Source organism: Ammospiza nelsoni, chromosome Z (genome assembly GCF_027579445.1).
Source record: "Ammospiza nelsoni isolate bAmmNel1 chromosome Z, bAmmNel1.pri, whole genome shotgun sequence".
Classification (NCBI taxonomy): Eukaryota; Metazoa; Chordata; class Aves; order Passeriformes; family Passerellidae; genus Ammospiza; species Ammospiza nelsoni.
This window is the reverse complement of record NC_080669.1, coordinates 4128997-4149668: the sequence shown is the minus strand read 5'-3', so window position 1 is coordinate 4149668 and position 20672 is coordinate 4128997. Positions and strand designations below refer to the sequence as shown.

The following is a 20672-nucleotide window of genomic DNA, read 5'->3' as shown; positions in this document are numbered from 1 at the left end:
GCCTTCCTTCCGACACTTCCTTCCGACACTTCCTTCCTTCCTTTTCCTTTACCAGCCTCAGATGAAGGAAATGGATCAAAGCTCTAAACCACGTCAGGCATTCCTGACTCACAGAGCAGAGTTTATGAGAATAATGTGTGCAGCTGTGACCTCTGACAGCCCCTCCTGAATCCTGCAGGGAGCCACAGTGCTGGTGAGGTATTTCTCTGAGGAAATGCAAGTTTGGCCAAGCTCCTCCTGGGCTTCTAACTCTCTGTTGTAAATTACTTTCATACAGAACCCACAATGCAGCGTTCAGCCTGGGAACCTCTTTTTTTGCCAAGATGTTTTCAAGACAGACTTTTTTTTGATTATTATTATTATTATGCACGGATTTGGAGCTTTTCCTTGCAAGAGGCCTCCCTGCTGTGTGACAAATGTGTGCTTGCTCAGCTGCAGGTAATGCCACACCACCCTCTGCAGAGTGCAGGCTTTGCATTTCACCCTGTCCAGACCAAGGCTGCTTCTTCTGACAACTTCTGCCACTTGTCCATGCAGTTATGAAATTAATAACCTGGACATTATGCTCTCTGGTCCAAGTTATACATCACAAAAGCTAAACTTTTTTCTTTTTCTTTTCTATTTTAATCCTGTCTTTTGTGAAGCATTTGGGTAGAGTGGGTCTTCTGGGTGCAGTGAGGGATACTAACTAGAGAACAGGAAGGATTGGTGAGATAAAGGTCTAAATCTCTTATTTCAGGATGTGATGGGGTTTTTTTCTGTGTTAGACCTCTTGAGTCTCTGTAGGCCAGGAGTGGGTGATGATTCAGGCTCATGCAGGTGCTCATTCTGGAAAGCAGCTGACCTAAAAACTGTCAGGAGTGTTTTGCAAAATCCTCTTTGTGCCTGCAACCAGTGTTTTTGACAATGATGTAGAAGTCTGCAGCAAACAAACAAACAATAATTCATATTACTATTTTAAATGAATTAATGAAGGAATGAATAATAAATTAATAAATAAATAATATTTATTAAGATTACTATTTTAAATAAATAAATATGTATATAAATAAATATTTATTCAGATTACTATTTTAAATATATATATATATATATATATATATATATATATATATATATATATATATAAATAATATTTATTCAGATTACTATTTTTTCCCTCCTCACATGCTGCACCAAGGCAGAGAAGCTACCAAATTGCATGAAAATTATGACTGGTATCTCCTATTTTTTTTTTAAAATTGTTGAAAAGTCCCAAAAAAGGCATCCAAACTTCAGCACTGTGAGTAGTCCTATTGATAACAGAAGTGAGTGATATTATTTACTGATCAAAAACACTTCAGATTTATATTTTTTCTCTAAAGATAAAATCATTCTGAAAAATACAGAAGTGGGAGCTTATTTTGTCTGCCATTCACTGTATTGAGAAAATGAGCACAAGGCATTTCTGGCATTTCTGTTTACATGTTTTGTTCACTCCCTCCTGGGAACCTTGTGTGTTTATTATGGCTTAACTTCAGGCCTGCTATTCTAACCTAATGATAATGAAACTTGGCTGTGACTGGTTCTAAGGCCCAAATTTTTGCTGCAAGGAAGAAAGAGTAGCATGAAAAAAAGTTAATTTTTCTGGGAATTCCTTTCAAATAGATAATAACTCAGGATTGCAACATTCATGTGAAAACTGGAAACAAATAAAAAATCCATGCTATAAAACATGTTCTATTTATGAACTGGTATCTTTTTATTACATTGTTTATAGATAGAAGAGATAAATCTGTGTAGCTAAAAGCTGTGTGATTATGCCACACTGTTTTCTGCTACTTGATTTCAGCTCACCCACCACCCCATACATACACACAGAAAACCTGTGTGTTTCTAAGGTAGAAAACACTAAACACTAAATGTATTTATTTAGGGAATTTGAGACAAAAAGTGTTTCCTCTTTGCAGCTACTCAAACCTTACAAGCAGGTCGTAAATTTATTTTCAAGCTGCATAAACATATCAGGTAGGAAAGAGTGTTGGACTGCTCAATTTCTGTGTAAAACAGAGATGGTGGAAGATCAGTGCAAAAATGAACTTGACTGGACAGAAAGTTACATCTTAGTTAGACAGGAGTTTGGTGTTTTGGTTTTTTTTTAAGTAAATATCTATGTCTAATTAGTTAAGAAATATTTGACTGTAATTTTAGCTGGGTTTGATTTAGATCTGTGATGGCTGAAAGTAGAAAATCCTGATAAATTACCTCACTGCACCTTCAGAAAAGAACTCCAAGGACCCATACCCCCTAAAACTCAATCAATAGCTGAAGAACAAAATTTAGAAAAGAGTGTTTTAATGGTCACCATATAACCAGAGATGAATTAGATGTCATCAAACAGGAAAGGTATCTTGAGAGAGTTGAGGAGTTGAAGCCTTATGCACCCCAGAAAACTTGATTAATACACTGTAGGTGCAATAGGGGAACCACTTCATGGGTTTGTACACCACAGAAAACTTAATGGTATTGGTCTAAGTTGGACTGAAAATTTACTGTTTATCTGTACAAAACTTGGGGTATCCATTAAACAAAGATAGATGAAATCTTTTGGTAGTAATTAAAACACACAAATTACTTATGCCATCATTCAATAGGCAGACCTTTGGTAGTGTCTATAAAAAATCTTGCATGTTTTACTGTAAATAAATACCTGAAAATGGCTGGGTTTTTGAAAATGTCTACAGTGAACAAATTCCCAATTTTAACTAAATTTGTTTTATTAGGAATGCTCATCTAAAAGCTTTTTGCTGTGAGATTTAAAACTCTTTGTTTCAGATTTCTCACTCAGCCACCTCCTCTGTCTGCAATCTCTGACAGAAATAACAAAAACTTATTGAGACTAATAAATTAAAGGGAGTAGATATTTACATTCTTATAATGAAGCTCTGGATGGCTCTGCAGCTCATGCAAGGACATTACCCTGCTTGACACTGGAAATGTTCTTATTTCTCACTGATACCTTTGGGGAAATCATGCTGCTGTGCCTGTAAAAGCGGCAGCTCATTTACCAGAGCTCTTGATGTTCTCATCTCAAGGCCAGCTCCAAGCAACATCTGCTCCTGTGAGCACACTTAATAATGCTTGAGAGACCCTGACCTGAACAAAGCTGGTTTTTTTGGGTTTTTTTCTCTTTTACAGCCCTGGAATATGGCCTTGCCCAGGAGCTGCCCTTCACCCCAAGCTGCCAGGGAGGTCAGAGCAGGGGAGCAGAACAACAGCTGCAGATGTGATCTCCTCAAAAGGTTTCTGCCTCATAACTCATCCCAGGCTGGGATGAAAACAGGTGGAGGAGAAGAAAAAATTACAACAGACATTTAACTTATTTACTTATTTGTTTGTATGCATTGCAAAATCACCTTTTGCTGTTGTTGCCTTTTACATCAGAGCAACAGTGAGTGAACAATTAGCCCCTGCTGGTTTACCCAAAAAAATTCTTCATGGAGATCCCTATAATGGGGATAATGGTTTAAAATAGATAACAAAACTTTCACTTCTGAATAGCTCTGAGCAGCCAGGCTGGTTTTGTTAGTGAATATACAATAAGTAGATTTGATTGTCCATGGCTAGGATGGAGAAAAAAATTCTGTTTGGGTCAATATATTGTAGTTCGAATTAATCTCAATTAATTAGAAAAAATGTTGTAGTACTATACTATTATTATCATAATCATTTTTATTCTTATTTTCATCATCATTATTATTATTTTCATTATTATTCATTATCATCATTATCAAAATAAGTGTTTCAGTATAAAGTAAGATATATAGCTGGAAAACCAATAAAAACTTCCTTTTTCTTTCCCCCTTTCACTGAGAATGCATTCTTTGGGAGGCAGGGGGAAAAGGAAGCACTGGGAACATTTCTGCTGTTCTGTTTCAAGGCCACGTTGAGGATGTTAACACCCTGGCATGCCACCTACATCTCGGGAAGTCGTGGCTTTTAAAAACAGGTATTTGCAGTGCTGGAGTCAGAGTGGGAGGATGAACGCATATGGCACAGAACTGTGATTATCTGAAAAGTTTCTAGGTAAACTAAACCTATCTTTCGTGCAGTGGAAGCACAGATGAAAAGCATCAGGTTGCTGCACCCCCTCCTAAGGAGAACAAGTGTTCCTAAATAATGCCCTTTCCAAGTGAACATCCTGCTGGGCTTGGGACATACTGTGCCTGCTGAACAAATTGTCTAGTTTTATCACCACCAACTGGATTCTTTAAAAAAAAAAAAAAAAAGAAAAGAAAAGAAAAAAAAAAAACCTGGAGGAGTTAAGAGTCTTTTCTCTTGTGAATTCAGTTTGTGACGAGGTGAAGAAGCCATGACAACCTCAGTTGCTTTAATTAAACGCACAACTTGAAATAAATATTCTCCATCTGTTTGACTTGCTCATCAAGGCAGGCAAAACAGAATGGATTTACGGATTTCACAAACAAATTGGTGACATTTTCTGAAATTTGTGCATCCTATCTGTGCAGCCAGCAAATGGTAAACAGGAGTCACAGCTGCAAGGAGTGTGGAATCATCCACTGGAGCAGGGAGGGAGTAATTTCCCACAATTTATTCCACTTGGTTTTAAAAATACTGCACATTTTGTTTCCATAGACATGAAATGCGCTTGCTACAAAGTCAGCAGGACTGACTTCTCAGAATGAAGCTTCTGCAATCAGAGATGGATCTTCTGAGCCTTATCTGGACCTACAGTGATGAGACTCCACTCAAACAAAATTGCAGTTACACAACAGAGAGCAGCTGCAGGCTGGCATAAACTACTTGATTATCTGATTTTTGAGTCTAATTATTATATGATAATATGATGTAATAGAATAAATTATTTTTGGAGGTGATATTTTGAAGGTGATATGCTCAATCAAAGGGTGTTTTTTAAGCTTTCTCTGTCAGCTTAGTTGGTTTTGGTAAGGGGAAAACTGAAGGTGTGCAAAAAAGGACATCAAGGAGACCCGGACTGAAATTAGTGTTTAACCAAGAATTTCTCTGCTCTTTCCCAAGGTCTTGCCTACCATCCCTACTATGCCTGAAGTGAGAAAACAAAATGTTCTTTACAGCTGCATTAAAGATGGAGATAGGAAGATATGTCTCAATACAGAATGTTCATTTAGGAAATCAAGATATGGGGCTGTGAATCAGCTGGCTTTTCGTTTTTTGTTTTTAGTTTTGGGGGTTTTTTTAATAGTAAACTGCACTGTTATCTGATTTATCTTACTGGGCCTGCTTCTGGCGATTTTAAGAAGTGCCCAAATGAATTATTCTTCTGAACTTAAACTGGAAGTTGTGGTGGCTTCTTTGTGGTTTTTGCTCAGTGCCATGTACAGGTTATGCTGACATAGAGAACTCCTTCATGTGAGTTACTGGAGGATTACATTTTCCCTGTTCCACAGTTTCCCTTAACTTCAGCCCAGGAACTCCCTGTAACCTAGTGAAACTCCAGAGATATGATTTATTTGCAAATAAAATTAAAACCAGCTTTTTGGCAGAAGAGGATGTGACCAGTGCTATGCATCATTAAACACAATGGGAAATGAGGTGAGAACAGCACAGAGGAAGCACACTATAATTTGTCTCATTTTCACTGGGTTTCTTGAATAATTGTGAAGCACTGCAACATGAGTACCCTGAGGGACCAAACAGGGAAGGAGCTTTAACTATTCCTGCTCTTTCTTCAGCTTTGTCAAGACAATAAGAAATTTAAGTCCAGGAGTGAAATTTTTAAGTAAAGTACCCATCCTAAAGTGCAGAAAAATGTCAAAGGCCTGACTGGATAACTGATAATGAGAATGGCTAATTGATAATGAGAAGTGGCTTCCACTGATTTTCATTGCAGTTAAGTGTCCGAGCACTGAAAATCCAATTAGACTAGAACAGGGATTTTGAATGAGGCACTGATGGTTTGCAGTCCTCGGGTAAGAGAGTCTAAAACACATAAAGGGAAAACAGTGTGCATGCATGGGCCTGTTAATGGTGGGAGTGAAAACCTGCACTCTTAAATGTTTTGGGTGTTCAGGGCCACATCACCAGGACCATAAATGCCCAGCTGTGATGTAACTCTTCTCAGGAAAATCACAGCGACGTTTGTTTTCCTGGAGTCAAGATGTTTCCAGTAGGAGCAATTTATCGACTGTGCTGTTTTATTTTTGTTAAAATGTACCTATCCAGCAGCTGGTATGTGCTGAAGGATTGTGAGGCATCTGCTTGGATTCGGATTTTTTTTTTTTTCTCTCAATCAGCAATTAATAATACCTCGAGCACTGGTATTACCATGCAATAATACCATCAGCTTAAAGCTTCTTAGCTCCCAGATGTCCTTGAGTAGGGGATGCTAAGTCCTCTTTGTTCTTCTAAAACAGAAGCACAGGATGGTTGGGGCTGGAAGGCGTCTCTGGAGCTCATCCAGCCCAGGCTGGGTCACCAGGTGACGCAGGAACAAATCCAGGTAGATTTGGGATGCTTCCAGAGAGGGGTACTCCACAACTTTCCTGGGAAGCCATTCCAGTGCTCTGCCCCTCCAAGGAAAGAATTTCTTCCTCATGTTGTTGTTTAGTCTATTGCTCCTTGTCTTGTCATTGGACACCACTGAACAGAGGCAGGAACTGCCTTGGAGACATTTATATGCAATAATTAATTCCTTCATAGCCTTGTCTTCTCCACACCTTTATTTACCACATCCTTCAAGCTTATCAATTCCAGGATGCATCGAGAAGGAACCTCCTTCCTTTTGATCCAGCTTGAAAATACACCAATGTAAAAAACACTAATCACTTGCTTTTAAAATTATAAAAGTTTAATATTAATAAAATGGTTCTAAAATAGTAATGCAATTAGAGTAATAATAATTTGGACTATTTGAATTAGGACAATATAAGACAATAATAGAAAAGGAGTTATGGATGTCTGGCTGCCTTTTCTGGGCAGCATAAGAGCAGAAAAAAAGGACCCCTGTTAAAAGAGGATTAACCCTTAAAAACTATACCCTGTTGCATATTCATACACCTCATACATGATGCATAAATTCCATTCAAACACAGGATTCTGTCTGGTCTGTGTCAACTTCTTCCTCTTAATCCTAACGGCATCTTTAGGGTTGAGCAAGGCGGGAAGAAGTTCATTTCTTCTGATAATGGGGCAATAAATTCCCTTTCTCTGAAAGATTCAGGTGTCCTGTGGCTGTTATCTCACTATGAGTCCTTTCTTTCCAAAAGAAGTATCCTACATAGCATAGTTTCTATTTTAACATTTTGTTATAACCTGAAACTATATTTACCACACTACTTAAAGAGAATTAATACACCATTACTTTCTAACACAACACATATAATATCCATTTTAATACTTGTGAAAAGCCAATCACAAAATACGCATTTTTCACACCGAGATTCCACCCCAAAGAACACTTGCCTTGGGGCAAACTCTTCTCATCCCACACCCCGCAACCCTTATGCCGAGCATCCCAGGGCCCCACAAGCCACCTGGGGCACGCTGTAAGGCCGATAACACCCTGCTTCCTTCCACCATGAGGTGTGGGGATCCACAAAACCAGAGGGTTTTGGGAAAGCTGCAAAAGGCAGGCATCAGAGACAGCGGGACTGTGATTGGAGCTAAGCAGCAGCCATGAGATAGGTCAGCAGAAAAATTATTGAAAAAGTACAATAGCAAGGACAAATAGAACAGTGGTCTGTGTATTAACACTTGGTTAGAATAGCTCTCTAAGCTACAGAAAAGTTTATCTAGCAAGATATTAGGAAGTTTGAAGCTTAATAATGGAGCTCTGTGCATTGTGTTTTAAGGCTCACAAGCAGGTATTGTGTTTGAAATAAGCAAGCATTGTTTAACCAAAGGTACGTGTGCTTATAGTGGTTGGACAGAACTACTGTCAATGTGCTTTTGCTTTGTGTGATTGGTCAAAAATCTTATAAAGTGAGTTGTGACATTGAGTTCTGTGTCTGCTGCCTGGGATGTGAGCTGCTGGCATCTTCCCATTGTCACACCCATGTAATGAGAGTGATGCTGGAAAATCAAACAGCTCAAGGCAGTTCCTCAGCAGCCCCGTCCCGTTTGTGATTTGTACACAGACCCCGGCTGGCGAAATGAGGCACTTCTGTAAGAGCTGAAATGAGGGATGTGGGGCTCCAGGGGCTCTCCAAAATGCAGTTTATTCCATCCAAGGTGTCACAGCAGCCCAAGACTGTGCGTGACAGAGCCGGGCCCACAGCTGTCAGCTCCAGCTGCAGGCAGGCCTGGACACCCTTTGGTTTTATTTACAATGCATTCTATACTTTTCTTTTGGTTACATTGCATTCTATACTTTTCTTTTGGTTACATTGCATTATATATTTCTCTTTGCTGAGCATCTTAATACAGTAGAACCAATCTACACCTTGTTATCTATAGCCTGTCACAACTACTATAATTACCATATTTATGTTACTGTTCTCCAATCACTAAAAGTTAGTATATTACAGTTTAAGTTAGAAGTTGTTATTCAGTTTTCTTGCAGTGGAAAATCCTGACACCTTTTTTCTACTTGCAGCTTTGCTGGCTTGTTTGCTGTGCTCTCTTTCTGCTTGATAAAAACATCTTGTTTGAGGTGATTTTATCCTTTGCTCTAAAGCCATAAAAACCCCTTCTAACTAACACACCCTTTGCCTTCTTGGTTATGTAGTAAGACTGGCTGAGCAATTCTTTTCTTCCATATCCAAATATGGATATTCTATTCTTCCCATCTCTATTCTTTCATCAGACTCTACATTTAAAAATCTTTCTGCCAAGCACACATATCTGTGAGAGTTTCTTGTCAAACTTTCATCCTTCCCAACACATTTCCACAGGGCAGGAGCCGGGAAGGAGGAGCCGCAGCCGGCCCGGCCCCGGATGGACGCGCTATCCCGCCCCGCCGCCGCGCTCCTTCCTTCCGCCGGGACATGGCGCAGGAGCTGCGGGGCATGGACGGCGACGTGGAGGACGGCGAGCTCTCGGGCTCCGACTCGGACATGCCCGGCGCCGGCTCCCCCGGACAGGTGAGGGCGGGCGGCGGCTGGAGCGCCGCGCGGAGAGCGCCGGGCCGGGGGGACAGCGGTGCGGGAAGGCCGCGGGGGCCGCGCCTCAGGGGGTTTTCGCGCCGTGGGGCGCTCATTCCCGGGCTGCTGGCTTCTCCCGGGGCTTGTTGGCCTCTCCCGGGGCTGCTGGCTTGGCTGTCCCTGCGCTGGTGGCTGTCGCTGCGTTGGTGGCTGGCTGTCCCTGCTTTGGTGGCTGTCCCTCCCCGGTACCGCCGGGGCCTCCCCGCGTGGTGCGCGGGAACAATGGGGGTAGCGGCGACCGTGAGGGCGAGCGGCCGGGGGAGCGCGCAGGAGAGCCCCGAGCGCTGCCGGCTGCCAGCACCAGCACCCCGCGGCTCTTCGTGCCTGGGTAGAGAGACCAGCGCTGTCTCCTTGTCTCTCTCTATGTCCCCGTTGTGTCCCCTCCGCCACCAGCCGAAGTCCCCAGGACAGGGAGGAGCTGCAGCCAGGCCAGAGGAGGCTCCAGCACGGGCACGGGGATGGAGCGGCTCCGCCGGCACCAAAGGCTGCCACGGCTGCCGTCGCTCACCCGGGCACCAGAAGCTTTGGCCCGAGCTCGGGGCGGCCTCGCGGGGCCCGAAGGGGCCGCGGCAAAGATGGACACGGACGATTGCCGAGGGCCGCGGGGACGGCGGCCGGGGAACGGCTCCCGGTGCCGGAGGGCAGGGCCGGCCGGGATCTTGGCAATGAGGAATTGTGCCCTGGCAGGGTGGGCAGGCCCCGGCACAGGGTGCCCAGAGCAGCTGGGGCTGCCCCTGCATCCCCGGCACTGCCCGAGGCCAGGCTGGACACTGGGACAGTGGGAGGGGTCCCTGCCATGGCAGGGTGACACTGGATGGGCTTTGAGGTCCTTTCCAACCCAAACCAGTCTGTGGTTCTCAGAGGATATTAGGAACTTAATCTGTGAGGAATTTTTACTAAGAGTGTGAGGTATTCACAGCAGTGTACAGACAGAGAAAGATTTCAAAGATCAGTGTGTGACACTGTATGCGTAACAAATTTTATTTTCTCCAGTTATTTTGATCTCTGCGATGTCACTCTGTGAAATGAAGCGCAGAAGAAGTTTTTTACAGAAATGTTCAGTCGTTTTTTATTGATGCTGTGTTTAGGGTTGTTGCATTACACTTGAAGTTAAAAGTTTGTATTTCATAAAGTGGTAAGTTGAATACTTCCCTTTTCTGACTGGAGAAAGAAGAAACAGCACCGTGTCGATGAAAACAGTAAGACTAAAGAAAGAATTTTCATTTCACCTGAAAGTGAAGGAAGAGATCTTGTTTTGAAAGATAATGGGACAGCATATAACTTTATGATAAAAACTCAGTCAGAGAATGACTGGAATTAGGAGTAAAAGCATTTCTTGAGTATTTGTATATCATAAGACATAGTTAAACCATGGTGTCTCGTTGGTTTAAAGGAGGAAAAGTGGGTGGTTCTGTAAAGGTTCTGCTGTCCCCAAGTTGGTCATGTGCTGTCGTGACTGAGGGATCACAGAACACTCTTAGTCTGAGCACCATCCCAGTATTGTGGGTGTGATTTTGGGGTTTATTTTTTGGTCATTTGGTCTTCTCACTTAAAACTGCAGAGAGATTATTAACATCTCTGGTGTTACACCAAGTTCTGGTTGGTTGCTGTGTTGTTCTGGTGTTTTCCTGTTCTTAGAGCCTGCAGTGCGTCGTGCCCCATCTGCGCATATTCACCGCTTTTCCAGTTCTGTGGTACTTTTTGCTCAGCAAAGTTTGCCTCAAGGGGAAGGGCAGCTCCTGATGTTTTTCTGTGTCAGCCGTGCTCTATTTCATGCTCATGCACTCAAAATGCAGCAGTTTCAAAGGATGCTCCTGTGCTGTGGCCCAGGAGATGCTCATGGAGGTCTGCTTGGCCACAAGGGCCAGAATTACGTATTCTAGCTAATGGACGACTTGATAGCTCTTCTAATTTTCATTAATAATGGGTTTCAATTTGCTTTTTGATTGCAGAAGCTGCACGCTGGCAGTGACTCCTGCAGGCCCTTCCAGAGCAGCCTCTCATCCTGTGCTCCCAGTGTTCCTTACAGGACCACCAAGAGCCTGGACTCCAGCGAGGAGAGCGGCTCCGACTCCGACGACGACGGCTGCCTGTGGAAGAGGAAGAGGCAGAAATGCTTCAACTTCTCCTCTGCCAAACCCGAGCCCTTCCAGCTTAGCCAGAGCCACCAAAAACAGACTGCTGTGCACGGGAAGAAGGTCAACAACATCTGGGGCGCCGTGCTCCAGGAGCAGAACCAGGATGCGGTGGCGACCGAGCTTGGGATTCTGGGCATGGACGGTTCAATTGACAGGAGCAGGCAGTCTGAGACTTATAACTACCTGCTGGCTAAAAAGCTGATGAAGGAAGCCCAGCAGAAGGAGGCAGAGACTTTGGATAAGGAGCTGGATGAATACATGCACGATGACAAGAAGACGTGTCCAGCAGAGGAGGAGAACGGGCAGGGCTTCCTCAAACGGAAGAGGCCTGTGAAAGACAGACTGGGGGAAAGGCAGGAGATGAAATACAAGGGAAGGTATGAGATCACAGAGGAAGATTCAGAGGAAAAAGTGGCAGATGAGATTGCTTATCGGTGAGTTAAAAAATGGTGCATCTTCACTAAGTATTGGTCATTGCTAGAAAGAAGTGGGGGGAAAGTTCCCCTGCTGCTAAATGAGGTGTCACACCGGATTGATGCCTCAGGTTTTGGCTTTTATATTTCTCAGATTCTGTGCTGCTTTAGTGTGTTCTTCTGAGCTTCATATTAGGGGATGGTGAGCTCTCTTCACAGAGTAGGGAGACAGAACAATTCCTGCTCTAGCTGGGCACCAAGAACAGGTGATCCAGATCTCAGGCCCAAGAGCATAAACAGCAGTGGAATGAAGAAAGAAAAACAAGCAGGATGGGACTGCATGGGCTGGAGCTGTAATTGGACAATTAACATCAATGTGAAAATGGAGCAGAGCTTATAAAAGTTAGAGACCCTGTGACTGGTTGTCCATTTTTGTGACCATTTTGCCTTCACCTGGGGTATGGCCCTGGCTGGCCTCTTGTGCTGCCAAGGCCATTGAGGCCTTTTAATAAATCCCTACTTTATTCTTTAACTCTGTCTAGACTCTCTTCTAGGTCAGCCTTCTCAAAGCATAAAGATGACAAAAAGCATTTCTAAAGTCCTGGGATAAAAATGCATCACTGTGGCTGGTGATCTTGCAGAAACATCCAAATAATACTGCCTGTTTCTTCGAATTATTATATTTTTATTTACAGAGCCACTAGGGTAGTTTGTTATTTAGGAGCAGGGCAAGGAAAAGTACTGCTTCTCATTATACAGATTTAGTAGTGGCTTTTTTTGGGAAATACCCAGTGGTTGTTCTGAGTTTGACACTAATGCACACATGCTGTGGTCACAAAAAAAATCTGTTCTAAACCCCTGAAACTAGATAACTTGGGCAGTGCAGTGTTTTGGATGGAGTTAAACTGCCATGCTCCTCTTTAAAGTGGTGCAAGGGAAGAAAATTAGGTTAAATGGGAAATAAGACTTAGAAGATTTACTGACAGCTGGACATTTAAATAAAACTTGGGTTTAGTGGTCATAGTTGTTTTTATACATGTGGTGTTAGTACAGCAATAGTTATTAATGCTGTTAATAGTTCTGAGTAGTTCCTCGTTTCTTAATTTGAAAAGTTTAAACATATTTCTTGCAATAAACTCCTTTTTGTTGTATACAGCTTCATTGAAATAGGGCAGAAGCCTCTTTTTTCTAATTGTAGTAGCAGTGGCACTGAGCTGTATCAGTAGGCTTCTGTTGTAGTGTAATTTTTTTGTTGTTTTGTTTGCTTTTTATAGATTATTGTGGATCGGTCAATAAACTGATTTCTTCTGTGTTACGTAGGTTTGACTGAAATGGCACATGATACAGGGGAACTTTTATACTTCCTGTTTTGTCCAGTTGCTGATTGAACTGTAAAAAGTTAATTTTAACTGTTAAATGCACAAGAAGCTTTTATATTTTGATTTCAGAGGTTTATGCAGGTCTTTGCCATTTCTTACTTGGTTTGATACTTCACATGTCAATAGAAGGAAAATAACCATTCAAGGCATTTTCATTGAAACAGGTTTTCAAAATGCACATGCTTCAGGGAAAAAACATGCTTCAGAAGCTCAGTATTTTGAAATCTGATTCAGTAAACCATTTAAACCCATTTGAACGCAAAGACTCTTCTGCACAAAATGAATTATTCATTGTGGAAGTTCCACAGTCAGTTATACGCAAGGAATTATGCTGACAATAAATGTGCCTCTTTTTTATTTTTATTTTTCCCCTGTCTGTTCAGACTTTGTGAGCCAAAGAAAGACTTAATTGCTCGAGTAGTGAAAATAATCGGGAAGAGAAAAGCCATCGAGCTGCTGATGGAAACAGCTGAAGTAGAGCAGAACGGTGGGCTGTTCATTGTGGTAAGGAAAATGTCATCCTGGGGGTTTGCCAGGGATGGGCAGGGCAGCAGCTCTTCACTCGTGGAATTTTCACACTTGTAGAATTTTCACACAAGTTTCTCGTGCTGGACATGTTCTCCTGGAGTTTTGTGGCCTTCCCTTGCCATGAGAGTCCCCTAATAAACATAAAAAAGTAATGTGTGTAACCCCTAAAAAAATGATCTATGTAACCTTCCAGCGGGATTTGAGCAAACAATAAGATGAATGAACCTGGAAATTACCCAGGTTCTTGTGCTGAGACTGGTGTCTGACTTGCAGAGATAATGTTGTGTCTGTTACTGTGCCTCTCCTTGGAATCTTTCCCTCATCCCTGAGGATGAAGGATTCTCAGGTTTGGATAAAACCCAGCATTTCCAACATCCCAGTTTCAGAATAACTCCCAAAAGGAAAACTGTTAGCTTAAGTAGGGAACCACTGGATTGTGTATCAGGAGAGCAAAGCTGAGCACTGATTTCTGTTAAAAATAGTGTTAAAAAACCCTATACTCCTTGGTTAGGTTGTCTGTTATTGTTCTTGTTAAATAAGGAGCCTCAGAGTGAAAAACACAGTGGATAAGGAAAGCTGTGGGTGAGGAAAAAGTGGGCAAGAATGAGGAATTCCTTTCACTTGATTACAATTTTTAAGTTCCATGACTTGGAAGTAGAGAGGAGGCAAAAAACAAGTAGGGGAGCACAATCAAAACAAAACCCTAAATAAACTAAATAAAAACCGAAACAAAACAAAAAAAACCACTTTCCTCTTTCAAAAAACAAAAGGCAACAAATTCCAGCTAGCTAGTTGTGTTAGAAGCATTCCATTGTCTTGAAAGTTAAATTAAAAAGTGTTCAACAGAGGAGATGAAGGGACACAACTCCTGGCGGCACAGGTTGCTTTGGGAGCAGATCAGAGTATACTCTTTGAAAGAAGGCAGATCACAAAAGGCACCATGAAATGCAGGTGATAAAAAGATGTTCACATGTGATGTTTCAAGAGCCTACTTAAAACCTGACCATCCCTCTTGGAATTTTTAGATTATATAGTACATTATTTGTCAGGAAAGTATCACACTTTGCACTGGTATCATCCACTTTTTACTGGAGTAAAATGTGCTGCAAAGTATACTGCAAATTTTAATTGAATAATAATAATAATTAGCACTTGTAATTTACAGAGGTTTCAAAGCTGAGCCCTTTCTATGCAGTGCTGTTGCTGCACTGAAAACTTCTGGGTCGAACGTGTGGTGGGGAGGAATTTTAAAGTACAGGTTGTGTTTCCTGTGCTTTCAACAGAAATGCAAAATCCTGCAGCATTTTTCAAGTTGTAACATTTCTGAGCACAGGAAATTATAAAAAAAGCCTGGGATTAACATGATTTTGTTATATTTGTTTCAGACATTTTACTGGGCCTATGTGTTAGGAATGCTCTGAGTTTTTAACCTACTGCATAACTTGCTGCAGATAGCTGTGAGAGTAGTTAGAATATTGTTTGTATTTTGTTTCTTCACTACCAAAATCAGGTTTAGTGTGTAGTTTTAATAATTTAACATTATATTCTAAGGGAATTTTTTTGTAACTTCATTATTTTCCTGTCCAGATTTAGCAGGTTGATTGTTGACGTTCATATGACTAATTCAGTCACAAATGAGAGACAGTCTAGGCTATTTTCATCTGGTATTTGACACACCAGAACTGAAATTGGCTTTATTCTGCCTCAACACTGAGTGTTGCCTTAGAGCTGTTTTTTTTTGTCTAAACTTAGCATTAAGCTTGCTATTCCTAATTTGCTCTCTCCCTATTAAGAATGGCACCCGGAGAAGAACACCTGGGGGTGTTTATTTAAACCTGCTGAAGAACACACCGAGCATCAAAGAAGAAAAAATCAAGGTAAAAATGTCAGGAGTTCAAATGTACATTCTCATTTGGTTTTTTTCTTCCTACTAGAAATGTCATGACTGAGGCTCTCTAACTTCTAACAAATGTAACTGTGTATTCCATTGAAACCAGGCTTTCACATTCGAAAGACAGGCAAAAGATAAAAATCTACTCAAAAATTATTAAATTGCCATTAACTAAGCAGGGAGAACTCATTTTTGCGTGTTGTCAGTCTCAAAAGCCTGTTGAGGAAGATGAGGTTGTGGAGTCTGGCAGAGGTAAATATTAGATTTTCCTGGTTTGTAGATTTCTTTTCTTTACAGCAAAGCTGTCTACATTGTGTTTCTCCCCTTGGAGCTTTGTGTCATTGTGCATGGATTGAGTGCAGGTCTCCCAGCAGAATATTTTTGTCCTGTATACTGCCAACTGTGGCACCAGGCAGAATTTCTCATTAAACCAGTTGATGGTCTGAACCTAATCTGATTTGCTCACTGGGCTCATCTGTGGTGCTCTTTAAATCAGTTCTGTAAGCTTGTAAATACTATTTCTCTGAGATCTTTTAACTTAGCGTAGAAAATACCAACTTTTTTTTTTGTGGCGTATGCTACTTTATTAAAGGAGTTTTTGTTAGAGTTTTTATTTTGCTTATAGGTGGGTACAGGTAATTCTGTAAACCTTTCCAGAGTCTGGTACTGGAAATTGAGAAAAAAGTCAGCTTTGTGTCAACATTGAAATTGTTTGAAGAAAATAAAACTCCAGCATCCTTCCATAGCTTGCAGTGGTCAGAAAAAATTTTTAAAAGTTGCAAGGCTGATCACTTTACACTATTAGAAAGTAAATACTCTGTTTTACCCCTTTTCCTTAAATGCAGTTTTTTCTCACGCTTCTGCTCTCAATAACAAGTGGCTTAGTTAAATATCGACCAGTATCTTAAATATTTTCTTTTTATTACTTCACCTTTTTTTTTTTAGGAAATACCAGTAAAACGAATATGCAAATATATTTTGCTGTTTACTTCTTTTCTTTCAAGGAAATATTCTATCTGGAAAACCAGAAGGAGTATGAAAACAAGAAGGCTGCCAAGAAGAGGAGGATACAAGTTCTGGGGAAGAAGATGAAGAAGGCCATCAAGGGGCTTAACCTGCAGGAATATGATGATGCATCTCGTGAGACTTTTGCCAGTGACACAAACGAGGCTCTGGCTTCCCTGGAGGACCTGCAGGAAGGGCACCACGAGGCAAAGATGGAACCTGAGGATACTATTGAAATTGATAATGCCCACGATTTGGAGATCTTTTAGTTACTAGTAATATTCTTGATAGCAGTCTCTGTAAAAACATGTTAAATGAGGCTTTCTTGTAATCCCGTGGCTTCTTGTTTTCAGAGCATGGGGAATACTTGATGCTGAAGAGCAGGAGGTAATTCTTAGCTAAATTTAACAGCATGAAAGACTTTTAATTGTCCTGTTACTTGTTTGCTGAGTCCTCAGAAACTGTTAAGATTTTTCTAGATAAAAGCCTTGCGTCATACAAAGTGTTTTTAGTCACATGTTAGGTTTAGTAGGAGTTAAGGCTGTGTGTTTTAACCAAATACTTCTCATTTAATTTGCTGGAGTACACAAAGTCATCAGGTGAGTAATGCTCTTTACTACACATGAACAGAAAAAACGGAATAATTTTAGTCTTGATATAAATGATCATATATTCTTAATGTGGCAGTCCATTGACAAAAACAGTATTTATAGGATTAAGACCTGTAAAAACAGATTGGTTTGTGAAATAATTTTAGTGGTCAGTGACCTTTGAATAACAACTTTGTAAATAAGCAGTATTGAGCAATGTATGCTTCAGATTTCTGCAGTATTTTTAATCTTTTTATTCCAATGGTGATTTGAGCTTCCAGTCTGTTCTGTCTAAGCATTTTCCATGATTAGATACACACCTAAGTTCCATGGATCTTTTTGTTTGCAGACAGACACAACTGAAAGCCTTCAGAGTAGTGAGATTTTACTGAGCTGTGTTCCCTTCAAAGGTCTGTAGACTGTACATGGAGATATAAACCCTTTACTTTGCAGTTCTTGTTTCTGTCCTCCTCCTGTGTGCAGTGAGATGATGTTCAGCTTTCAGAAGATCTGGAGTTTTTCTGTGCTGACTCTTGCAGGGGATATTTTTTTTTTTATTATTTACTTGATGCAGGAGGCTGTTGTGTTGTTTGTTAGTTCGGCCGAAAACAATTTTTATGTTGATTGTTGTTTTTAATATAGCTGAAGAACATGTGCAACACTGATACCTATGTCTAAAGTATTGTGTCACTAATAAGTTGTGGCTTTTTTTGTGAGTAGACACTATTCAGCCCAACTTTTGCCCATAAATTTTGTTCACCTTTGAGCCCTTGAGTTTCAGAAGGAAAGTGTGTCACTAAAACACATCATCTGTTTATAAGACTGAACAATTCAGTACTGCCAAGAGCTGGCATTTAAAGTATTGCAGCATTTGAAGGAACATTTCTTACACATAACAGCACATTCCATTACCTGCCTTACTAAATCTGGGTTTTGACTTTTCTGCTTTTTATCTGTTCACATGTCAGAGCTCCTAATTGTTAAAAAGTTAATCAGATGTGCAGCATGCCTTTGCTGGTAGTAGTTGCTCGTGCTGAAATAACAAAAATTCTTATTTTTTCATTAATTTTCCTAACCAGTGATGGTCAGAGTAAAGTGGTAACTCCTGTGTGGGAAACAGAATTTTGTGCTGTTTAATTGCTTTGAGACTGTACCATTTCATCCTGGTTTTGGGAACTGCTTGGGGATATGTCTTATCTCTTTTCTGGATAGAATCATCAAATTGTAATGTTGGTTTAAGCAACTTTTTTATCGCTATGTAATTTGCACTGTGTATTTTTTTAATGTTAATATTTCTAACTTTGATTTCCCAGGCAAGGGGTACTGAAACGGTGTGTAAAGCGTTGTCTTTAACAAAAGGGTGATACGGGCATTAAGCAATTGGAGAGGGCAGTGAGGATGGGGAGGGGTCTGGAGAGGGGGCCTAGGGGCTGAGGGCACTTGGAGCTGCAGGAGACTTGAGGGGAAACTCCTTGGGGTCTTCTGAATCCTCAGGAGGGGAAGATGAGGGGCAGGCACTGATCTTTTCACTCTGCTTGACAGGACCTGAAACCTGAAGGTGGGTCAGGGTTTTCAGGTTTAGTTTGGGTATCAGGAAAAGGTTCTTGCCCCAGAGAGTGGTTGGGCACTAGGACAGGTTCCCCAGGGCAGTGGTGAGAGCACCAAACCTGACAGAGTTCAGGGAGGGTTTGGACAGGGTGGCATTGTTGGGGCAAGGAGCTGGACTGGGTGGTCCCTTCCAACTCGGCAGATTCCATGGTTCAGTTCCTGTTACCACTGCTACATCTGCAGTTTATTTTCATGAGAATGCTATATTTTTGTCAATAAGAGCTACTTTGCAAAAACATCAGGTTACAGGACAAATAGAGAGCAGGAGGTGTTTTCCATGTGCCTCCAAAGAAAAAAAAGACTTTTTTAACAACCTTTATTTAATCTTCTAGTTTTATGCTTATAAAGGTATGTCCAAGAGATATGTCCAAGAGACACATCCAAGATCAGATAAATCTGTACTGCAGGCATTTCTCAGGAGAGAGCCTCCAGCACAGCCATAAATTATATTCCTCAGATCCATGGCACTTTTTCATACCTGATTCCCACTCTTTCGCATGACTGTTAGAATCATTCCACAGTTCAGTTTCCTCACAGTGTCCAAGAGACCTTTTCTTACGTCATGGTTGTTCTCTGTTTTCCCTGTCTTTCAGTGGAGTCCTTCCAAAAGCCAAGCCAGTTCAAGATGATGAGTAGCCGAGTCTTCAGGCTTGGTCCACCAGCAATCTTGTGTTCGGTATCAAACAGGTTGCATTAAGCAGCACCAGTTTCTGTGTGGTGCTGCAGTTGAGATAGAATTTCTTTCTCAGCTCCTGATTTATCACCTTCAGTCTTCCTGGGCTGATCCCTGTACAGGGATCTTGTTTGTTTTTGTTTTTTTTTTCTGGGAGCAGATCTGTGTAGATTTTGGTAGCTGGTGTTCTGCAGACAAAAAATGCAAGCAATACAGGTTGGGGTTTGAGCTCTGCAGGTTTCTCTGATGAGCAGAGGTTGAGGCATTATTTTTTCTGGAAATAAAGACTGTACTGCTGGTACAAACACCACCCTCCATCCCATAAACTATACCAACATAATGAGCCATCTCTGGTATATCCAAAGGAGATGCTGAAAAAATGAGGGAAATGTGCTTTGGTCTGGAAACACAAAGCTTGTTTATAACCAAACACCTTTTGCTACCTTGCATCCAAAATTCCAGTGATTTTTGGTACAACTGGAAAAAGTAGTTAATAATGATTCAGTTTAACTGTGGGTCTTGAAAGCATCATTTGAAGTATAATTGCAATCTTACAGATTCTCCTTCCCCTTCCAAGTAGGTGATCTCATTAAGGTGTTCTTAGGCTCTCTGGGCTTATTAACTGCTGTTCACCAAAATTCTCAACCAAGCATGGAATGATGCAGTTCAGGGTATAAAGGTGATGGGAAAAGGAGATGATTGTATTAAATATGACATTTTGAATTCCTTGTATTTTTTCAGAGTAAAGGTGAAGGCATAGACTGAGTAATAAAGACAATTCCTGAGGGGTTTTTTTATATTCTGAATTTTATCAGTCATACTTTTATCCCCTTCACTCAGACCATCCTATGACTCAGGCAAGTCTGTCAAAGGCAATATTTAAAAAAAAAAAATACACTTATTTCAATGTATAGATGAGAATTCATGGCTCCAGTGCATAGAGGCTTACATGGTGCCCTGCTCCTGCTCCTCTTACTGGTCAGCAGCACCTCAGAGATTCAAGCCTTTTTCTGAGCCACTCTGGGGCTTCAGTGGATCTGGGAATATCCATCCAGTCTTGGAGCTTTGGCATCACAATTTCTTTAAGGGATTCCAGGAATGTGGCAGAGACAATTTCCTGGCACCACCTGCTGGATTCAGCAGGCAGCTGGAAAACAAGTGGCTGTGACCTCTTGGTGATTCTGCACCTCATCCTTCCCACCTTACTCGTGACCTGCCAGACCTAAGAATTCCTTGCAGAATTTCTTTTTTTATTTAAAAATTACATATTTTAAAGTTTCTTGTCCCCCCCATCTGCAATGTGGATAGATGCCACTTTTTCAGAG

General features: G+C 41.2%; 1 protein-coding gene across 1 annotated transcript; it reads left to right on the top strand.

The window, feature by feature from the left end:
- The first annotated feature begins 8954 nt into the window (after positions 1-8954).
- On the top strand, positions 8955-18395 carry PHAX (phosphorylated adaptor for RNA export). Its single transcript, XM_059492633.1, has 5 exons — positions 8955-9062; positions 11075-11694; positions 13436-13556; positions 15374-15457; positions 16476-18395. Exons 1-5 carry the CDS (start codon positions 8967-8969, stop codon positions 16743-16745), a joined length of 1191 nt encoding a protein of 396 aa, XP_059348616.1. The 5' UTR covers positions 8955-8966; the 3' UTR covers positions 16746-18395.
- The last annotated feature ends 2277 nt before the right edge of the window (positions 18396-20672 follow it).

Bases quoted from the DNA above. Each gene is read 5' to 3' on its own strand.
- PHAX (XM_059492633.1), top strand. From the start codon at position 8,967: ATGGCGCAGGAGCTGCGGGGCATGGACGGCGACGTGGAGGACGGCGAG. The intron at 11,695-13,435 runs GTGAGTTAAAAA...CTGTCTGTTCAG, and splicing joins GCAGATGAGATTGCTTATCG to ACTTTGTGAGCCAAAGAAAG. The intron at 13,557-15,373 runs GTAAGGAAAATG...CTCCCTATTAAG, and splicing joins ACGGTGGGCTGTTCATTGTG to AATGGCACCCGGAGAAGAAC.